The following is a 23,212-nucleotide window of genomic DNA, read 5'->3' as shown; positions in this document are numbered from 1 at the left end:
GTGGAAAAAGGTAAGGGTGTCATTATTTTGGAACATAAAGAAAAAGATATTGAAGAAAGACAACAAGATTTAAGGGATGAGGATGGATCTTGGATTAAGGTGACCTCTAAGGTCAATCATCCAAGGTACCAAAATGACAAAGTGTACGAACATCGTGGGCAAGAGAAGGGTAGTTCCTCTAGGGATCTTATGGGGTTATCACATGCACATAATTATGATAACTTGAAAGGAAGGCCAAAACCGTGGCAAGGGTCACAGTATAAACAATCTAATCAAGGGACAAAACCTTTCAATATTAGGTTTGATAAGAACAATAAAATCAGTCTACCATTACAGAAACAAAATTGGAAAATAAATAATTCACTAGGGACAATGGTTCTGCCAATAATCAACGACCATCTATGCAAAATGTGTGCATTTTTATGTTATTATTTCGGTGATATACCAAAGATATTGGCACAATGGGAACAGGAACAGGCCAAGATGAAACCTTTATTGTTTTCTCTATACACCGTGTTTTCTCCAAAGGGGAAGTTATTGTCTTTGGTGACATGAATGCTCATACAAGAAGTTTCGAACTGGATTCACAAGAATCTTTCATGCCACATATCTCAAGGATGCAAGAGGATATGCAAATGTATAGCCGCTCTTCTTGCGATGAAAAAGATCTAGACCAATTTGGGAAGTTACTCCTACAAATGTGCAATATTACCGGATTGCTTATTGCAAATGGTATTTCCTTATGGCCCAACAATAATGCTTTTACATGTAGAAAACACAACGGAAATAGAGTGATTGATTATGTGATACTTTCCGAAGGTATTTTAGATCGTAGACATAAATTCTCACTTGGTGAATGGACACCGGAATTCGATCATAGGCCTTTATGTATTGATCTCAAATGTATGCATAGGTTTGATTGTGAGAAGGATATTGAAGATAATAAACAACCGCACTTGAGCATGAACCTTAAGCAAGCATCCATGTATTCCAAGATGGTTGAGGATATGTTACAAATGACAAAGATACAACTTGGTGCCACACTAAAATGCAAATGGGAAGCTTTCAAAACAGTCATTCTCTCTTGTACAAACAAATGTTTTTCGACCAACTGCACATGATCTTGGAAATGCACCAAGAAACTTAAGAAAAACTGGTTTGACAAAGAATGTCATGAAGCTCAAAAGTGCCTTATGGTTTTGGATGTAGTTAAGGATAAAGAGAGTAACTAAAAGCATTTGCATTAGTATAAAAGGCTTATTCAAAGAAAGAGAAGAATATGGGAAGTTACTCAACAATTTATCCAAACGCAAGAGAAAGCACATGCATGTGCCAAATTTTGGGGAAATCTAAAGGGGAAACGTGTTGAGAGTTATGGTTACTTAACTCTTCATGACTTGTCTATGCATTATAAGAATTTATATGAGTTATCTCTTGCCGGAAAGATGATGTGTTATGGTTTTCTTTCACATATGTCTCCCTTCTTTACAATTGAAGATATATGCATAGGACTTAAGAAATTGGCCTCTCAAAAGGCAATCGATCTTCAATGTATAAAGGTTGAAATGCTCAAATGGACGGGAAAGGAAGCACATGTATGGATAAGCGATATGTTTAATGATGCATTGCAACATGGTATGTCGTACGATTGGACTACATATTGGATCAAACCTTTACATAAAGGTGGAGTTGTAAATAATGTAAATAACTATCGAACCATCATGGTTGGCTCATTAATGGCAAAACTGTTTGGATGTATAATGGAATCAACGATAAGTGTATGAGCTGAAAAAAATGGTAAGAGAGCTTATGGACAAGCTGGCTTTGTCACCCTTCGAGTATTAATGGAGGAAAGTCGCCTTAGAGGTAAAGGTTTATATTGTTACTTTGTAGACTTCAAGAAAGCTTTCGATATGGTGCCTCGTGAGCATCTTTGGAGGCAAATGGAAGAACTTGAGGTGCCAAGTGAATATATGCTTGCAATTTCCCGAATTTATGAGAAGGTTATATGTTGTGTGCGCATGAGAGATAAACTTTCAGATTTTTTCAAAAGCACTATTGGTGTTAAGCAAGGATGCTCACTCTCACCAACACTATTTGGTCTATGCATTGATGAATTTGAAGAAATGGTTGCCAAGTTTGCAAAGGAAGAATGTATTGAAGAAGTTACCATTGGGAATGTTGTGATTATGCTTTTGCTATATGCAAATGATGTAGTACTTTTTGCAAATAATTTAGGAGATGCACAAAAGCTTATGAAGGCATTGGAAAAAATTTGCATGCATACTAAATTAAGTGTCAATAGCTCTAAAACAAAGATTATGCTTGTGAAGAGCCAAAAAAGAGATAAACCATGCATTATGTACAACAATGAGCCACTTGAATGTGTGGAAAGCTTTAAATATCTTGGCCTTGAAGTTCCTTCAAATCATAGATGGAATGAATGTGCTACACGCCTCTGAGAGGCGGGTAAGCAAGCATATTATGCATTTGAGAGCACATGCAATCTTAGAGATATTAAGTGTTAGGTCCTTAGAAATATCTTTTCGACACTTTGGTGACACCGGTTCTTCTCTATGGGGTGGAAGTATGGGGCAGTAGCATCCCTAAATCTATGTGGAAAAAGTTTGAAAATGTCCAAAAACATTTTCTTACAAAGTTTCTACAAGTTAAGAAACAAACCCCCTACACCCTCCTCCTCCTTGAGACGGGATCGCTTCCCATTGAGATCATGGCCATGGAAAGGGTTGTTGAATACATGCTTAAGGTTCAAAAATGTCCCTCACATCGACTTCCTAGAATTGCATGGGAAGCAAGCAAAAAGATCCAAAAGATGCATAAAACCAAAATTTTGTGTTCCGATTGGATGCAAGATATAGAAAAATGGTTTGGGTAGATGGGATGCAAGACACTTGCTTCATGATCCATCATTAGATTCCTCTATAAATGAAGCCTTTTTGCAACGCTAATGTATCATGACATGGGACAAATGTGGAGGCTCACGCTTCACACATTATACTACACATGTTGCACCTAACTACAAAACCATATTTTTTGCGGAACGGGGAAATCGTACACATCGATACATGTTAGAACCCATACCGTTATCTGCCATTCGAACCATTGCTTCCATGCGACTTAGCTCACATGCATTGCGATGTGAGACAGGGCGTTGGGGCACAAATGATGAGAGTGGTCGACTATGCACACTTTTCCCTAAACAAGTTCACGAGTTTGAGTATCAAACTTTGATACAATGCTCTGCCTTTGATCATATTCGACCATGCTTTCCACATCTCTTCGACCGAGCCCAATCCTTGCATGAATTCCTCTCACAACCACAATGTGCACTCTCGATTGCAACATTCATTGGTAAAGTTCTTGAACATCGAGAGTCACTACTCACTTTCACACGTATCACGTAAAATGTAATATTTTTAGTCTCATAGGTCATATTTGACCTCCGAAGACAATAATATAATCTCTCTCTCTCTCTCTCTCTCTCTCTCTCTCTCTCTCAACGATTAGTAGCTTGATCCAAGCCCAACCGCCTGTGTCGTGCGTAAGCTGACGTTGACGAAGAATTGACTGATCGTTGTAGCAACAACATAGTTCGTATCCCATAGAAGAAGAAGAAAACTCACTCCAAACAAATCGACCATCATTATACTCAAATGGGAAGCACTCTTCCTACCAAGAAACTTAACAGAAACAACTTCATAACTCTGGAGTACAAGATGCACCAATACCTTGTCAGCTAGGGCTATTGGAGTTACATTGAGGGAGCACAAGAACATAACCCAACCCAACACAACACATGTCGACTACCCAACATGGGAGCACGCGGCAAACCGTGTGATGTACTGCCTTGCATCATGCATTCATGATCACATGCTCAGCTATATTCGAGGGGCCAAAACGCCGAAGGAAGCGTGCAGGAACCTCAAAAAGATATTCGCAACCAACACAACCGCATGAAAAATTCAACTCCATCAAGAGTTAAATAACATTCAACATAGAGATATGTCAATCGGAAGCTACACCATGAAGATCAATGAGTTGTTTATAATGAATAGTATCATATTTGGTATAACCGCAAGTATTATGCTAGTGATATTGCTTTTTCTAAATTGCCCAAGTAAATAGATTGATGGAGCATTATCAGAATTGAGCTCAAGACCTTATATCATGCTAAAAGTGGAAGCCATGCCCCTAATCTAATGCCCTTCTTCGGAAGTATGGGTCATCCTTTTAGTATATTATTGGTAAGCATGAAATTGCATAACGCAAAACACAGAATCTAGATTAAAACCTCACCAACCCATAATGAGCATAATACAAACACATCATTGGATTTGTTTAGAATTGTTTTATTTAAACAACCATGACATGATGCAAATCACATTTTGAAGGAAGACCATTATCTAAGAAAGACAAGATTATTTTCATGCATCAACCCAAGCAATTGATACCCATGATAAAAAGAAATAACTTTTAAATGTGCTTTGAATTAATAAATGCATGTTTTCATGATTAACATTGTATTGAGAAATTTATTATAGAAGATTTAATTTTGTTGCTTGCCTTTGTTTCCAAATGGGAAATCATAGCTTTTAAACCACAAGGATTAAGCACAATTCCCTACTGAAAAAATCACTCATAAGAGATCAGCACGAGAAGCCTTAGATATCTATTAGAAAATACATCACCACTATCCACCATCAAGCTGTATGTTTTTACAATACAATCCACAAAAGACAGAAAATATAATCTTGCAATTATAATGAAGTTAATTGCAAGATCAAAATTTGTATATTAGCAACTATTTTTATGACATGTTAAATAATCCCCTTCTCTTTGTATTTATTTTACATCATAAACTAAAAGCTTAAATTTTAAATGAAATGCAAATTTTATAGATGATCCACGGGCAAAAGTGTGCTAAGTCCTAACATTCCCTTGCTCGATATTATGTTATTCCCATGGATTTATTATTGATGTCAGAGAATAGGTGGATTATTATTTGGAATAGTTAAAGAAATGACCGTAACAATGTTTTCTCGTATGTATATTAGGTCCAAAAATTTCTAATACCTTTTCAAATCACAAACATATTGTTTTCCAATAAAACCAACTGGCCTCACAAGCAAATTCTACACTCTCAAGAGAAAGTAAACAAGATTACATGAATATGATGTATATTCTCTTCATTTTGTGGCTTTCAATAGAGAGCTCTTGTTGACTTCCTTTTTATCTTGCTGATGTGTTTTGAGTCCAATGGGAAAAAACACACAATCAGCATATGTCTAGATCTATTGGAAAACCTCTCTTTGATTTTATTTATTCATTCTTGGAAAGCGCCGTATACTTTCATGCCCAAGAAATTAGTTTATTTATCAGCACTAAGGAGGGGTTCAGTTGCTAATGTATAAGGTGAACTCATTCGCAATACTGCTTTCTCAGCCTATTTAATATCATCACACAAATTAAAACTTGTCAGTACTAAATCCATGTTTTCTTAGCATGTGACTAGACCAACAACATACAAAAAAGATTTGCGTAGCATTAACATTCCTTTACCTCTTTCTTCCAATCAGTGAAACGAGTGATTATTATTAAATAGGAAACTAGTTGTACAGATGCACCAATAATCAACCCGAGCCAAAGACCCTAGCACATTCAAAACATCAGAGTAGCAAACAAGAATTTGTTAGGGTCGATGTAAATTTAGCAAAACATTAAAGTGCCCATTAGAAACTCTCTAGACACAAGGAAATAGTAACCATTTTATCTTGCCTCTAAATCAATGAAATTTCGTGAGAAAGACATAAATTTCCTTGTTCATAGAAGTTATTGTTTTATGGTTTTCATGGATATACCTTGCCCTGAAGATGAGACCAAAATGCTAGAACACAACCAACGGGCAACCCGACGACATAGAATGAACCCAAGTTAACGAAGGCTCCGGATTTTTGCCACCCAGCACCCCTTGCAACACCTAAGGCCCCCAACACAAATCAAAATGTCGAAAACAGGGATAAACCAACATCAATATAAAAGCATCCTTGCATGAGCTTCATCAAAACAGAATTTTGTGATTTCTATAATAAAGGGGGAAACACAAAAAATACCTGACTTTTTCCTTATTTCCGAAAATGCCCCCCCTTTCTGATTATGTGTCATTTGACAAATTATATGGTCAATTGATCCCCATATTATTTTTTTTCATCAGGGAGGTTCACCATAGGCATTCAAAAAAATAACAAAAAAGTCGGGGCATTTGTGGAAGTAACAAAAACTCAGGGATATTCCGGAGTCTCCACCGATATGTATGCATATTGATATATACCTGAAAGGACAGCTTGCAGGCCATCTACTGTTGTGGACAGCGCAAGCAAAGGAATGAGTCCTTTCACAGTCTCGATGACCTCTTCCTCGTTGCTATACACTAGACCCCATACATTCCGAACTAGGAGCAAAAAACATGCAACAAGCATGGCCATGCTGAAGGTAAGTGCAAGTGCAGCGTTCACCACAGCTCGGGCCGCCCATGGATTACCTGCCCCTAGCTCATTAGCAACTCTGGTGCTGGAAAACATATTAACCGATTTGTCCAACATACAACAATTGTCTACAATTTTATTGATAAATATGCAACTTGTTGTTAGAGAATTCACAGATGGACATAAAGATTTGATAAAAGAGTAAGGTCAGCAGAACACCAAGACAGGTCGTTGGTATTTCAGCAGAATACCTCCTAGGCTGTTTGAAAAACCCCTCACGTTTTCCCAAACCTTGGTAGTACTACTACATATGGGGGTCAGACTGTTAATTTTAAAACACTTTAGCATGACCCCATAATGCAAGCAAACTTATGAGGTATTTTAGTGAACACACAAATACTTGCGGGCATTATGATAATTGTTGTAAACTTAAGGGTATTCTGGTGAATACACAAAATTAGGAGAATTGTACTCTCCTCCCCTTAGGAGTTTCACATTTAAGGCCTCACCTGGCAGCTGCTCCAAAACCCATGGGTATCATAAAAATCAATGACTCTGTGCTCCCACTGTAGAGGAAAAAAGAAGAAAAGAAAAAAGGCAATGTTTTCAGATAATGTTATCAATTGTCAATCTCTATGACATCTCTAACCTTCAACACTGGTTCATATCATGAATATGTCATGTACCATATAGAGATTGTTGCTGTTTGGAGCTCAGGATTACTTAATAATCCCGAAAGAATCACCAATATCTCGTACGACCACCACTCCAAACTGTGACAAGAAAACCACAAGAAAAAAAGAACTGAGGTAAAGTTTGAGTGGCACTAGCATATCGACAAACTAATACTGATGTATGTGTATCTTAAATACCATATCATAGCAGCTGATGGGATGGCTAGCCGGAAGAACCCTCCCAAATCTTGAAGTGCTTTCCAAGACAGCGGTGCTCTAGTCTTTGCAAACTTACTCGAAAACTTGACATAAAGTGAGATAAGGAGAACATTCAGCCAATACGAAATGCTGTTGGCAATGGCTGCCCCAACATAACCTATGCCGGATTGGAACACCAAGAACCAACAGATGGGCACATGGAGGATCAACGTGGACATGTAGATGAAGAAGAGTGGGGAAACAACACTTTGTGATTGCAGAAATTTGACAAATGGTTGGCTTGTCGACGACGCAAACAAGGTGGGAATAATCCATTTTGCATATGTTCCTGCTTTGCTTGCTATTTGAGCATCCTGGCCAAGGAAAACAAGTAAAGTTTCCATGTTGGCCCATAACAGAGCTAGAGGAATAGATGTGGTATTGAGCACAAAGATCGCTCTCTGAAGGTAAATTCCGAGCTTCTCGTATTGACCTGCCCCGTAAGCTTGTCCACATAACGTATCAAGCGCAGAACCCATGCCTAGCTACAATGTGATAGATACAAATCAATTTAAGTTGGATTGATTTTTTTGTTTTGTTATTTGTTTTTGTTTTTTAAGAAGGATAAGGTATACCACAACACTGAAGCCCGTGACAGTAGCGAAGGAGTTAGCTATGGAGGCACCCGAAAGCTCGAGCTCTCCACAATGGCCGACGAAGGTGAGAGAGACCATCTGCAAGAAGAAGCTGAGGAGGTTGCCCATGATGAGGGGTCCAGCCAGGCAGGCCTGTATCTTCATCTCCTTCCAACTGATCAAGGTCATGGACTTGTCAAGATCATTGATGATAACAATACCAGAGGTGGTCTTATTATGGCCATTGTCTTGAAGCTTGTTCTTGTTGGGGAAGCAGAACATATGTTGGTCACTACTGGTGGTAGTATGATTACTTAAATCACATTGGTGTTCCATATCTCCTTCATGATCAGTCTCATCATTGTGACTCATGATTGGGGTGAATTACAGAATTATTTTCTTTTAGCACAATAGAGAGGAGCTTAGCAAGCTACTGAATCTATGAGAGGCCAAGTCTTCGCAAGGCTAGAGAGAAATATAAATAAAGGCAGAGTATGTATTCAATTGCATAACGGTTTCGATGATGATGATGAATATAAAGGAAGAGGAATAATCTTTTTGACTTCTACGTATATAGAGAGAGACTTGTGAAGGTTTCTAGGAATGAATAAGAGCCTGAGAAGAAGAGGACAACCGGCTAGAGACAACAAAACGATAAATGAAGAAGAAGGAAGGGGGCCAAGGAAAACTTAAAACGTGGAACAGAGCAGAATCGAAGGAAAAACAGGGGAATTCAATTACGAAGGCCATATGCAGAGCTACAAATATGGAGGGAGAGAGAGAGAGAGAGATTGAAGGGTTCTCTCTCTCTCTCTCTGCCTGCCTGCCTATTACATATGTGTAGTTAACTAAATATATGTATGTATAATGTATGTATGAATGGACTCCTTCCTCTATACTTGGATAGATAGATAGATAGATAGATAGATAGATGGAGAAAACAAGTAGATATAGCGTTCCTTCCATTCTTCTTTTTCTTCTTCTTCCTCTTCTTCTCCTTGTGCATTTACCATTCAAGAATGACTTTGGTCGCCATTTCCCCCCCCCCCCCTCCTCTTACGTTTAGCTCTACAATGCACAATTCTAAACACACCTGTTTGTTGTCCGTCCCTAATACGACACTAGAGATCTTGACACGATAGATGCGAACCACACCTTTTGCATGATGGTCCATTGACAATAGAAGCCAAACACACCTTTTGATCTCCCCCCCTACTATCATAATGAGGAATTCCTATGTTACGCTACACTCTTCTCAGATGTGGTTATACTTAAAACTGAATGACTAATATTGTGCCTGCTTGATCTAGTTGTGAAAACTATCAAACAGATTTTTCGTTTCAGCCAACGTACCTACTATAGTGCTCCATAGATACTATCGAATGATAACCTATTTGTCTTACTCCAATAGTAACACATCCAATAACAAAAGGTAGTCAAACAAAACATGGTACAATGGGAAAAAGTAAATCTCTAGTTTCCCGCCCTCAACAAATGGACATGTAATGAATCTATGGTCAGCACATTTTATCAAGTTCATTATATTTCTATCTCTCTCATTCTCTCTAAGATCCTAAACATCCCCCATAGACATTAAGAAAGATGTGTATCTCTCCTCTCTCGGATCGTTGGTTTAGTAGTTTATACTCTAGGATCAAAGACATAATTTTGAGAAAACCCAAAAGCAATCCTCACCAAGGGCTAGGCCCACTCCCATAGATCGCAATCAGTCTCCCAGAACATTAAAAAATGAATCTCTCTCTCTCTCTCTCCATGTTCCTCAACTGTCAATCCATTCTATAAGAACTATCTGATATTTTTGGGTTCTTTATTGAACCTCAATCCATTGAATCCCTTCTTCAATCAATCAGATAGTTAGTTAGCTAATAAGTTAGGTACTAGCCTTCTCTCATGATTAATCTCTTCCCCATTCCCATATGTTGAAAAGAATGTAACCTCCCTGTTCCTTTGTTTCTTTAATCATTCACACATCTGATCTCATGTTAACCTTCATTTTTGTTTTAGTTTGATCGAATATCTACGGCGTTTTTGAAATAGTGAGTCGTGGTTCATCTCACGGTAATCCCTCTTTACTTTAATCTCATGGTTCATCTCATGAGTGATGAGGTTAACCCCACGTTAAACTTTCTGAATTTTGATTAAATCCCATGGCTCATTTGTTATTAGTGAGGTCAATGAAAACTTAAGCTCTTAAATTGATTTGCAAATTGACGTATATTTTGTTGGATAATTGGACCTTCTGCTTGTGTGCAGGTTCAGCTACTAGACCCCCCATGGGCGCCACCACAAGATGGCTCAAATCTCTCATTGGCATAAGGAAGAACAACAGCTCTTCATCGTCCATGGCAGATCAACAAGAAAGCCATGTAAGCATTATGTATTAATTTGAGAGAAAGAGACCCTGTGTGACAGGGAACTCGATCCCAGACAATGGCAACAGAGCAAATTGTTCCATAACTAAAAAAGCCATTGATTTTCTTTTGTGAGTTGAAAATGTGCAGAAAATCTTGAAAAGCAAATCCTTGAGATGGCTCCTATGGAAGGCATCCAACCATAGTCCAAAGAAGAGGTCATTGCATGAAGCAACATAACTATTACTATGAGAGGAAGAACAGTAGCATGTCTGCAAGATATGTTCATGGGCCCAGTCACAGTGACAATTTCCTGTGTACTGCTCCAAGCTTCATATACCACAATTCCAAAACACAATGGGCAGCAGTACGAATCCAATCTGTCTTCCACGGCTTTTTGGTATAAACTCGCATCCATCCGAAACCCTCTGAGCATCAAAAGTAGTAGATTTTGGACATTTTACCATTACCATTCCACTCAAATGAACACTACTATGTCAAGATTAAGAAGGTTTTTTGGACATTTTCCCATTACCATCCCACTCAAATGAACACTACAACATCAAGATTGCGAAGGTTTTTTGGACATTTTCCCGTTACCATTCCACTGAAATGAATACTACAACATCAGGAGCTTCTGCAAGGGCAGAGCAACCCCTCCTTGACCTCACCAGACCTTGGTTACCTTGGTATGCTTAGTCTCACCTCTAAAAGAACAAGTCCAATTGATTGCATTACCTATGCTTTCAAATGCATCCTTCAAGGCTTCACATATATAACACAAGACATTTTAAAGACTTAAAGATGCATATTACATAGATCTCCAATGAATCAATACGTGATTTAAACGTGAACAGATTGTGTACCTGTCAAACAGATCCTTGTCAAAATACATCGGTAGGGGGGCGTTCCATACTAGGTAAAAGAACCAGTGCAAGCAGGTGTGGACGAAGCGGAAGGGAGAATGTCAGCTTGAGTAATGCAAACATTGGTGAGAATCGAATGCCCGGCGAAAAAGAAAAGCACGAGGGATCCGAAAAAAGTATCCAGACTCGTTTTATCCATCTATTAAAGGTTTGGATTACGAAAATTTTGTTGATGTCACCCCAGCACATGAAGATTTTTTTCTATTACTCTTCCTCTCCTTTCTGTGACTTCTTCTCAAACCTCAGCTATTTTTTTGATATTGCCCAGACCATACTAGATATATCTCACGCAAACGACCATATTATATATATTATCTCGAAACATAATATACATGTATCTCAAACCATAAACATCACTAGATCTCAAATGCATCATTTCAAATAGTAAAACATGACCATATTCCACAAATCTAAAAAGCATCATTGCAGAAAACCATACAAGACCACACAACACAGATATATTCAAAAGTGAAGATACAATGTTGGAAAGTGAAGATACAAAGTGTAGACAATTAATGTAAATGCTCCATTACATAACACTGAAGATACAATATTCAAGTTTGAGTATTTACAGAAGTTGAAACTGAAGATACAATATTCGAGTTTGTGTATTTATAGAAGTTGAAACTGAAGATACAATATTCGAGTTTGTGTATTTACAGAAGTTGAAACTGAAAATTCAATATTCGTGTCAACCTCCCTAGTTGCAAAAAGGCATCAACATCTTCTCATGTCCATGGACCCTACAAAAGGCACCGAACAAAGTTACCATTCAACGGTGTACAAATATGAATATAGGAATGAGTAAAAATATGGATTTAGGAATGAGAATCAAATCTGGCAAAACTGATTGAATCACCACCCAAGCATCATGCAAAGCATTCATAACTTCATCCTCAAATGCATGAGAGGTAGAACAATGTGATGAACTTCTATTTAAATCGAACATCTTTCATGCCCCTAACCCCACATAATATTCAGGTTTGATATTAAAGATTGAAACCACGAAAATAAAAACTAGAGTAAATATGCAAACAAAAATTGGTATAAGGGAACATAAGTTCATGTTTTACTTAGCCACTTTAGTATTTTCTCCTAGTGCTCGTTTCTCCTATCTATCCGTGCCAATTTTCTATTTCCCTTTTTATGGCTCAATGTCAATGTTTCAGATATCTCTATCTATGTAAGCCTTCTATCTTCAAATTCAAATATCCCCTCAGTAATATATGTTACTTAAATGTTAGTGAAGATTATCTCAAATCGTATTTCTGTATCTAGGTCAACAAAATGAGAAGTCCAAGCTAAGAAATGAGATTGTTATCATCATTGTTTGGAGACATATGAGAATAAAAACAGAGAAAAAAACAGAAATGATAGAGATGATGACATTGGAGATAGAAAACATAAAGACATATGAGGAAAAAACAGAAAAAAAATTAGAGAAGGGTTCTACTTGCAATACCTCTTATTTGGCTTCCACAATACAGGCACAAACGGAGAACACAAATTCTTTCCACTTAACACAGAAGCGCTCGTCCAGGAAAGAAGCACAGACACAGAAAATGTCGATTTTGAATTTCCACAAAAAAAAAAAAAAACCCAAAAAAAAATATCTCTCTTACTTTCCATTTTTGGTTTTCTTACGTTAATCTATTGGTGTTTATTGATTCCATCCCACAACTTCCAACAAATTAACCTTTTTTTTATCAGTAATCATAAATGAGCCTCTGACCCTCAAGGCTTAACCTATTGACATACATACATACATACATACATGACATACACAATAAATACGACCGCACCTACGAAGGCTAAAATTATATGTATATTTTTAACCTTCATGTATATATTTATCTTAAATATATGCTCTCTTCCCGCAAGGATTCGGAACATGAACTTCAATGTACAACTTTGATCCTGGTAATCAATCAATATTTGTAAGAAATAAACGAGGTTATGTACAACCAACATTCGGTATCACATCTCTCCTTCTAATAGAACTCTAAGATACGGATTAGAGAGTCTAGAGCCATTCAACGAGAGTGTCTAATGGAATGATGGAAGTTCACAAGTACGTGGCAAAAGTAAAGGTAATGAATGCACATTGCCTATTTGTCCAAGCTCGAGATGACATGCATCAAAACACAAAAGAAAAAAAAAACAGTATTAAAACCCTCTCTTTTATCTAAGAGCATAACTCATCAATATTAACATGATTTTAATTGTCAACTGCATGCCCACATAGAGGTGGACAACTAACCTTCTTGTGAAGGCTAATTATTTGAAGGCATACCCTAAAGTTAGGGAGGACTAAAAGAAACATACCACCTCTCTTTTTTTGTTTCTTCTTCACCACAAAATTTGTAAATACATGAGAGAGAGAGAGAGAGAGAGAGAGAATCCTCTCACATCATCTAGGTATGTGTCATGTGCAAAGTTTTTATACTAGCATCCATGCGACCAAAGACAATAACCTTAACCTTGGCTTTGAAATGAGCAATCTCATCTTCTTGAGTAACAAAATATTGATCTTTATCCAAAAAAATCATGAAAACTAGAATCACGATGAGGAGAGCGGCATCTACTCTAAAAACAAGAATTGTCATTTGGAATTATTATTTTCAGTCATATAGAACTCATCAACTATGACAATTAGAATGTAAACTTCTAATCCCTGGTAAATTAAATATACCATCATTCTTCTCATTGGCTAAATCAAATATTAAAAAGCTTGCAATCTATATTGCCCAAACATTGAATCCTAGCAACATGTTCTTATGTTTTAATAGGAAGTATAATATCCATTTAACTCTCTAGCTTATTTACACCAATGGCCACATTCTATGGGTATCCATAGAAGTCATGTGCTAGTCCCATATGTTGCAACTTGCAAGTTCTTAATTCTTCAAGATACTTCATTGCCATTGCATGTTTAATATTTATACCATGAAGTATATCCTTGAGATTACTATTCTATTTCCCCCTCACATACTTTACAATGAGAATTTTGTTGTGCCGAGATATGATCTTCACATACAAAGCATTGTGTGCCTAGGTGGATCCACACCATTGCAAAGAACGATCCTTCTCTTTGTTTTATTGGTCATTATTTATAGATTTGGTCGAGAGAGAGAGAGAGAGAGAGAGAGAGAATTAGAAATTTTTTATCGTCCATAAAGAGGCAAGTTTGACCTATGGGACCAGAGTATACATGTGTTCTTGATATGTGTCTCCTTCCTAAAAGGGCTATTCATATGAAGTATTTAAGGCGTACACATATGAGCTCTACCTTCTAGGTGGTATCTTAAGTATGGCACTTAAGTTATCACTCCCTCTTAATATGTCATCATATCTTGAATGAACTACACTATATGCCAAGCATGTGAAGAGCAAGTGATATTCATCCTCTGAGAGAGAGAGAGAGACTCAAGCTTGACTTATCAAGTTGAGTAGATCATGAAATGTGATAGGTGAAGAGCAAGAGAGATAGACATGGGGAGTTATTATCACTTTCTCATATGGAGTTCCATGTTTTTCACCATCCAAGGCTTAAGAGTTTTCCTATGTTGTTAAAAGGAGGAAATAAATGCATATCTTACCAATACATCCTTTCTTAATATGATAAGCAAAATTACCTTTTTTAGTTTCCAATCATCCACTTGTTTGCTCTAAGAATTTTATGATTAAAGCGTTGATGATGGATCTTCACCTTCTATATTCAATCATAAAGTCTTGTAAAAGGAGCGTATCTCAAAATTGTTGAATGAGACTTCAGAACTAACAATCGGCAACGGTTCAGTTCGGTTCGAGAGGGTCAAAACTGAACCGTTAAAAATTTTAAAAACTTGAACCAAACCGAACCATTAAATTTTTTCAAACTGTTAAGCCATTAAACTGGTAAACCGCGGTTTCATGGTTCGGTTTCGGTTTTCCGCTTAGGTCAAAATTTTAAAGATTTTCCTAAAATGTGAGAATAAGGCATGAAAATGAAAAGATTGTTTAAAAACAATTTTTTAAATTTTTACAAAATAAAAAGTAAAAAACCGTTTAACTGTTTAAACTACGGTTTCTAACTGTTGAAACCAAACCAAACCGTTTTTAAAAAACCAAACCTGAACCGTTTAAACCATTAAGCCATGGTTTCATGGTTCGGTTCGGTTCAAACCAAACCATTGCCGATTGTTATTCACAACTTGATTTTGCTTGTAGTTTTATGGGTAGTCTTCTTACACAAGACTTTTTGGATGCTTGGGCCAAAAGACAGTATATGCAAGAATGAGATATCCTCAATTGTTTTCTATTTGATATATCCATGGTAGTATTGCAATAAAAATGGGGATGCATATTTAATGCTATTAGGAAGTGGAGGCTGAACAAATGTGAATGTATTCATTAATGAAAATGCAACTCAATGCACAACAATAATTCTGTTTTGTGGAAAAGGTACATCACAAATATCGTGTAGCTTTGATATACACATCGGAGTTCCACCAACTTCCTTGTGATGTCAATTGGAATGACCAATTTCACCGTGGACTCTTAAGGCAACATGACGAACCTCCATCTCGATCTCGATGGACAACAACTCTTATGTGAGGCCATCCCTGAAGATGTGCATTGCAACAAACTATTGTATTGGGTTTTGCTAAGAGTAGCATTTGACCTAACATATCACTACTATAGCCCCTTTCTTGTTGATACTTCTACAAGCCCTCTATGTATATTGCTATTATTTTTTCCATTTTCTACACCCTCTTTAGGGTTGATGTTTTGATTACTTTTAGTTTAGTTTAGTTTTGCTCTATTGACCAAAATTTTGACCTTGTTTGCTTTGACAAGCCCTTTTCAAGAAGATGTCTCATCCACTTCATCTTGAAACCTTGTTCAAGTCTCTCTTTCTAAGAGTGGCTGATTTTTGGGTGCCCCATTAAACAGGCTTATTTATGTTCTCTATCCCACCCTCACCATCTCCTCATAATCCACAGCATCCGCTTTGCTCTCCTTCGGAAACATCTCAGGATTCTTCTTAAATTGCTATCATTTAGCATCTCGCCTTTTCATAAATTTTCTGACCTAGGGAATTTCTTAATGTATGGAAGGAAGCCATGCTAGAGATAGAGATCATATTGAACTCTTATCAAAAGGTTTCTCCTGCATTATATGCATCATTTCAAACTGGTTTCTACTGGAGTAAATAAAGGTTTGCAACATTTGCATATGAATATTGCTTCTCAAATACTTATATATCAGTCTTGTTTTTGCAGAAATTGAATGTCCAAACCTAAATTTGACATGTCACTGAACTTGAATTTTTGACAAGTCTTTGGTACATGACTCATCAGCAAAGACTCATTAACAGTTTTTGGATAGTTACACAACCTTATTAACAAAAATACATCTCAGTATCTCATGAATGGTTATATCCCATGCTAGAAGTCAAATAGATTTGCTATTTTTTTAACCTCAGAAGGAAAGTGCAATCAAATACTCACAAGAAGTATCCCCCATGTAACATTAAGAACCAGGCTTGTCATTGTGACAGCAAAAATAAAGCATAAAGATTTTTTCTCTCATGGCTGAGATTAATAGTATCATCATCATCATCATACGTAGGTGAGTAAAGGAAATCCACTTATTCACAAGCATCTAATAGAGTTAACAGGTTCAAGAAAACAGCAGCCAACTATACAAAATTGAAGTGGCTTTACTTAGTCAATCTTATTAGAAGTGGCTTTACTCCACTGTAGCAGTTCCAGAAGTCATGGCAACAAAAATATTGTATAACTCACTTCCCTCTCTTGAGCATCATCAGTAAGCCCCTTGAAGAGAATAATAGATATTAAGCCTACTTGCTGATATGATGATTCAATTTCCTTGTGCCTTCGTCATGGCAAAAACACATAAAAGAGTTACCGATTCTGTGTTTCTGGTAATTGATCCAGAGGTTTGTTGCTACGAAACAATAGTGTATCTGCACAGAAAACTTCCCAGAACAAGGCCTTTCCGAAACAAGATCAGGACAAAAAAATGTAGACACTTACAGTAATTCTCATAACTTTGGGGCTGACCTCAAATGCCCAAAAACACCTGAAAAATCATGTACACATACATATTGGTATACTAAAATATTGGTTATCATTCATTTAGGACATGTCAAATATTTGTTTAGTATATGGATATTTTGTTTTCTAGTTAATTTATATTTTGTTTTATTTTTCCAAAATTAGCCTTCAAGAAATCGAGTGTGTCTTCTAAATTCTAATTGATTAGTGTGCTGATATTTTGTCTTCTAATTGATTTCCCTTTGGAGATATTGAATGTCTCTTTAAGAGTTATCAAGATAAATTCTAATTGATTAGTGTACTGATATTTTGTCTTCTAATTGATTTCCCTTTGGAGATATTGAATGTCTCTTTAAGAATCATCAAGACATGTCGTTTAGGTGACACATGAAAGAGTTGCACATGCATCAAATGTAATCTACGTCTTCTTTTTTTGGGGAAAAAATAAATAAATCTACGTCACACGTCATTTTTAAATGCTATTGTTTTGTAACTCTACACGCATGTCAATTATTTAGTATACTGATATTTTGTGTTTCTACTTGATTTCCCATTGGAGAAGTTAAATGTCTCTTTTAAATCATCAAGACCTATTGTGTAGGTGTCACGGAAGAGTCGCACATGCATCAAACATAATCGAAATCATTTTTAATTCCTCTTGTTTTGTAACTTTACATGCATGTCAATTATTTAGTATATTGATATTTTGTTTTCTACTTGATTTCCCATTGGAGAAATTAAATGTCTCTTTAAATCATCAAGACAGGTTGTGTAGGTGTCACGAAAGAGTCGCACATGCATCAAACATAATCGAAATAATTTTTAAATCCTCTTGTTTTTGAACTTTATACACATATTTATTTATTTTGGATATTTTCTCACATATAGAGGATTTACTTTTTGAATATGTGTGTAGAGGTTGCTGATGATGTCAACATTCATGCTCATAACTAGTTAGACTTGCTCTAGCTTTTTATTCAAACTCTTGGTAATTGACCCTACTCTCTAGCTTTTTATCAGAAATCTTGGTAATGAACTACTAGTATCTAGCTTTTTATTCGAAATCTTGGTAAGAGAGGAATAGTTTGGTGCACAAGGTCATCAGCTTGTAAAAGTAAATATATATTTAATGTGTTGAGACAATCGATTGTGTGAAGCACTACATTACACAACATTGTATAACAACTTAATGCCCGATAAAATTTCTATTCAGTTTATGGAATCTTATTGAATATTAAATGCGAGTTTGGAATAAACATGCCCTAATTTTGCATCTTTTGATTGTCAAAGTCAAATGAAGAGTTATAAAACATTATGAGATGCACCGAGAAGGTCGGTACAACACCGAGAAAGAGAAAGATTTTGAGCACGAGGTATTTCAAGTTCCAAAAAAAGAGTACCAAAATGATACTTTACATTGTGAATGACGCTTGTTATTAAAAATGGACAAATTGATATTTGTCAACATTATGATCAAATGTAGCTCTAATTTCTTTGTCAAAGTTTATTATGATGTGGTTTCTTACAATAAAAACAATTTATTTTGGTGGCCACAAAAGCCCTTTTAATGTGAAAACACTACGATTCACACGATATCATCATCAATGCCTTATGGGATCCGGAAGTAGATGGGTATCGGGTTACATGGTTTCGGCTTGGATTTCCATACAGAAAATGCACTAATCCCATGATTCAACCAATTCGCCACTATCTCCGGGTGATGGCGCAATAACACATCCTTTAAACTCTCCGTGTTATTAACCCATGCTAAGCCCTCCTTTGTGTACACTTTCTCGTTGAAGTCGGTTGTGAAAGACTTGTCCGACTCTAGACGCCTACATTACCATCGATCAAAATGCCACAAGAGTAAAACAAAATTATGTTAATGTTTGAGAGCAATAGAAATCTCGGACATATAGGTTCAATTTTATGAAGGGCTCGTAGTTACCTTGATGCCATGAGCAAGAAGATCACGAATGCAGTCTCACTGATGGCATAACCTGTAGGCTTTCTCTCCGCCATCAGTCCAACAAGAAGGTCTAGCTTCTCGACGTCATTGCCATACACTTCTTGAAGGGCCTTTATGGTTGTCTCGTCATTGGCTAGATCTTCCCAATTCGAGATCGGTATTAAGAGCAACCTCCGACGAAACTCGTTGTACCTTGGCACACCTCTTTCTCGATCTCTATAAACTGCATCAAACATTTCAATATATGGTTAACATAAACAAATATAAACAATTGGGTAATGAATAATTTATTGCTATGCTAGTCTAGAATCGACATTTGAATTGACATAAATCTTTTTTTTTCTTCAGTATCACCATGTTTATGTTTGACAAATTCGTTAGTACAAAATCACATTCAAAAAATAATCTAGCAACTTCTCTCTGGGTTTCGTACATTCACGTTAGGCATCCTTATTATAGTGGTACCGACAACACAGATTTCTTGTGATCAAAAGTTAATATATGAACAAACTATTCAAGCTATATGATCAAGTGAGGACCCAACTTTTGAGTAACCCATCCAACTAGTGTAAAAGGTCAAATTCTTAAATGATTAGTTATCTACTTTTAATTCCATTATTCAACTTTACATACCTTTACATCTCTAGTTTTCTTGCCCCTAATCTTATTAATTCTAGAAAGTAAGTACAACATCTATCACTACCTATCTTTCCAAAACTAAGGAGATAAGTATGTATTGAAAAGCTATACTAATATATTAAGACACAACCTAAAAAACTAAAATGTGCAGAAATTCCTATACAAAGGAAACAAAACACGGAGATTGAAATACAGATTCCTTTTTAACGTACTCTCGAGGGAGGCTAGATCCACATTATCGGGCCTGTCTCGACCAGTCACATCTTGTGGCACCAGATCTCTCATCCACTTGGGGTAGTTCCACAAATTTAGAGCCCCACATGCTTGATGGCCCATGGATACTATCATGTCTTCATTCCCAATATCCTCTAAGCCAGCACGTGCTTTAGAACCGACAAGATTTGGCATGTTTATTCTAAAAGCATAAAAAGATACATACAATCAATCATGCATGCTAGTCACAAAAGTAACAATGCCTCCACAAAGATGAATTAAGTTTCTCAACAAGCTAATGCACATCTTCGTCTCTAGAAATATGACATGTTAAAAAGAAAAGAACTAACTCGAGAATCATTGTACTAAGCGAACTAACGTTTTACGAATAGGTGGGCTTTCATCTTTGCGCCGTTCTTGAGGATGTTTGATGTTCCTTACATCAATGGAATCGGGTAGTAGCGCATGCATTCGATAAACTGACACAAACTCTTCAGTGAGCGAGTAGGGCACTCCATGATCCTCCGGATTTGGCATCCCTATAAAACCGCTCAAGAGAGAACTTCCAGTATGTCCAAATGTGTCCTTGAACCATTTCCCAAGTAACCCATACCTATAGTAAAATTGCAAATTATGGGTTTTAGTAAACAAAAAGGGGCTCACATTACATCATTATTCTCTCCTAATAAACTGCTTTTACCTTGTCTCTCACTAATCCAATCAATATGCATATAAATATAAATTTCATGGTGTGCTAATGGCACCAACCATATATCGCCACCATGTAAGTACAAAATGATATAGATATATGGCGTTAATGTTATGTTGATATTTTTTACCAATTGGTCCTCATTCCAAGATATAATGTGTCCATCTTGAGTAGTTCCACTGTCCAATCAATAGTGTGGATCTTAGCAATCGTAGCTGATGTGACTAGCCTTGCATGTTTATAGAGTTGTTCATCATCGAACTCTGAGTGGTGTTGCTATATACAAATATAAAAGTATACATATGATTAATAAATAAGTTTGTTACCATTAGATGAAGGAACTAGTAGGTATCCTACTAGAAAACCCTAATATATAATCAGGAGATGTTGTTGTACCTTCAGCAAGTCACATATTGCATTGTGCTCACTAACAAACAATGATTGGAGAACGATCATCCCAACCCAAGTGTTTCGCACATCACCACTAATAAGCAGCCCATCGTGGTCATACTCTAAGAGGCCGTCCTCGGAAATCTTGAGTTTACCATCAATGAAGGTGCGAACTCGTTGCAATACCGTATTGTTACTACCATATATCACACTACCATCCCTGTTTAAGATCACAGAGAAAGTAGAATTAGTTCTTGGAGCACATCATTCACATTAGGAGAAACCATTAATGTGTCTTTATTAAAGATGGTGAAAATGCATACTAAATATTAAACCTAACGTTAATCATCGTCATGTCATTTAGTATGGCATTAAATTTTGATCATTCACATTAGGACAAACCATTAATACGTCTTTATTAAAGATGGTGGAAACGTTTGATCTCATGTGGTGAACATGCAAAAATACATTAAATGTTAAACCTAACGTTAATCATCGTCATGTCATTTAGGATGCTAATTGTACTAACCATCGAGGTGTTCGTATGTTTCTGTATCCAATACGTATGTCATTGCTGTTAGGCCCAGCAGGAAATTCCTTTGAGGCAAAGAACTTGTAAGAAGCCATTGGACATGACGAAAGATGTTCCGGAGCCCTGATTTCTACAGGTGCCTACAATATAATAATTTTGTTGAATTATAGATCATGTGAGCTACATGTGACTTGCTTGAAGTATATTGCATTACAATTAACACAGTTTTCTGTGTAATGAACTTAGAAGATTGAAGGGAGATATGAAAACTATGTATTCAAATTTTTGTTATTTAGCACAAAACCATTGAGAATGATACTGTAATAGTTTGAGCCAACATATTACTTGGTCTGTGGCTTCAAGATGATCCACCCAATCGTGAATCATGAATTGAATCCAACTTGCGGCAAGTAAGTTAAATTGCAATCCCGTGTCTGTCAATTTCTCTCGAACCAGAAGATTGGAAGCAACCAACGTTGGATGAGGGTCCAGGATCTATTTATTTCACAAAAAACCATTCAACCTTATTTTCAATGATTACCATCATTTCCCGTTAGAATCTTTCAATTTTATTATACTACTATGTAAAGCGTCTGGTAAAAACTCTTTCCAAATTCCAACAAAACCATGTAAGTTAGCAACCAACCATTAACCCATATAATTATAAGCCCAATGCAGGCAATCCAGGATAACCCATATAATTATAACTGGTGTTTACAAATATACCTCACTTCTTTGGTAATCCGAAGGCACATTACGTCCAAAGAAAGGGTCTATCTTCGTGTTCGTCAAATCTTGATTCGAGGATGCTGTGTCTGGCACATCCAGTAAATTGTATCTTTGATGAAGGCCCCTTCTTATTTCCAAATATGCTAGTCCCAGCACTACAGGTAGCTTCCAAAATGTTATGTGCTTGTCCACAAAATGAACAATCTGCTCATGTAAAACAACATTATTCCAAATTAGCTGATTAGCAGACTGTCTGTCACTCATTGGTGATAATATTTAATCATATCATTATTAGACCTTAAACAATTCAACTAACTGGGGATAACCCATAAGTGCACAGCTAGTATACAATTATATATGCAATAATGGCATCAAAGCCAATGTCCTTTTAGTCCCAATATTGTATACTATCACGTAGTAGTAGTATACAAACATTAGGTGATGATGATGAGCATTGAGGAGGAGGATTCATGCATGTGCAGCTTACTCGGAACAAGATCTTGTCGCCGAAAGTCATCCGATGATACAGGTGGAAGTGATTAGCAGGAAGGACATGCCGGTGGCTGTGTGGAGTGCCGGAATGAGAGTTGCCCATACCTCCTCCTCCTCCTCCCACAAGGAAACTTGAGTGAGAGATTTACTTAGAAAAATCCTGATGGCT

At 36.7% G+C, this 23,212-nt stretch overlaps 3 protein-coding genes across 3 annotated transcripts in view; all 3 read right to left on the bottom strand.

The window, feature by feature from the left end:
- Window positions 1–23,212, bottom strand: part of LOC147858378 (protein DETOXIFICATION 16-like) — a 68,279-nt gene that overhangs the window by 27,630 nt on the left and 17,437 nt on the right. The window lies entirely within an intron of this gene.
- On the bottom strand, window positions 5,085–8,504 carry LOC147858380 (protein DETOXIFICATION 16-like). The gene is made up of 8 exons (XM_087327492.1): window positions 8,011–8,504; window positions 7,376–7,920; window positions 7,190–7,276; window positions 7,013–7,069; window positions 6,350–6,588; window positions 5,880–5,998; window positions 5,581–5,670; window positions 5,085–5,464 (listed from the first exon to the last, which is right to left on the bottom strand). Exons 1-8 carry the CDS (start codon window positions 8,380–8,382, stop codon window positions 5,390–5,392), a joined length of 1,584 nt encoding a protein of 527 aa, XP_087183618.1. The 5' UTR covers window positions 8,383–8,504; the 3' UTR covers window positions 5,085–5,389.
- On the bottom strand, window positions 18,790–23,177 carry LOC147858379 (alpha-dioxygenase 1-like). Its single transcript, XM_087327487.1, has 10 exons — window positions 23,039–23,177; window positions 22,549–22,755; window positions 22,168–22,317; window positions 21,820–21,962; window positions 21,297–21,510; window positions 21,031–21,176; window positions 20,571–20,804; window positions 20,191–20,393; window positions 19,319–19,562; window positions 18,790–19,205 (listed from the first exon to the last, which is right to left on the bottom strand). Exons 1-10 carry the CDS (start codon window positions 23,144–23,146, stop codon window positions 18,980–18,982), a joined length of 1,875 nt encoding a protein of 624 aa, XP_087183613.1. The 5' UTR covers window positions 23,147–23,177; the 3' UTR covers window positions 18,790–18,979.

Source organism: Azolla caroliniana, unplaced genomic scaffold (genome assembly GCF_043228905.1).
Source record: "Azolla caroliniana isolate FFs.n. ecotype wild unplaced genomic scaffold, voAzoCaro1.0.p SCAF_11, whole genome shotgun sequence".
Classification (NCBI taxonomy): Eukaryota; Viridiplantae; Streptophyta; class Polypodiopsida; order Salviniales; family Salviniaceae; genus Azolla; species Azolla caroliniana.
Note: the sequence above shows the minus strand (reverse complement) of the source record. Positions and strands in the feature narration are given on the sequence as shown.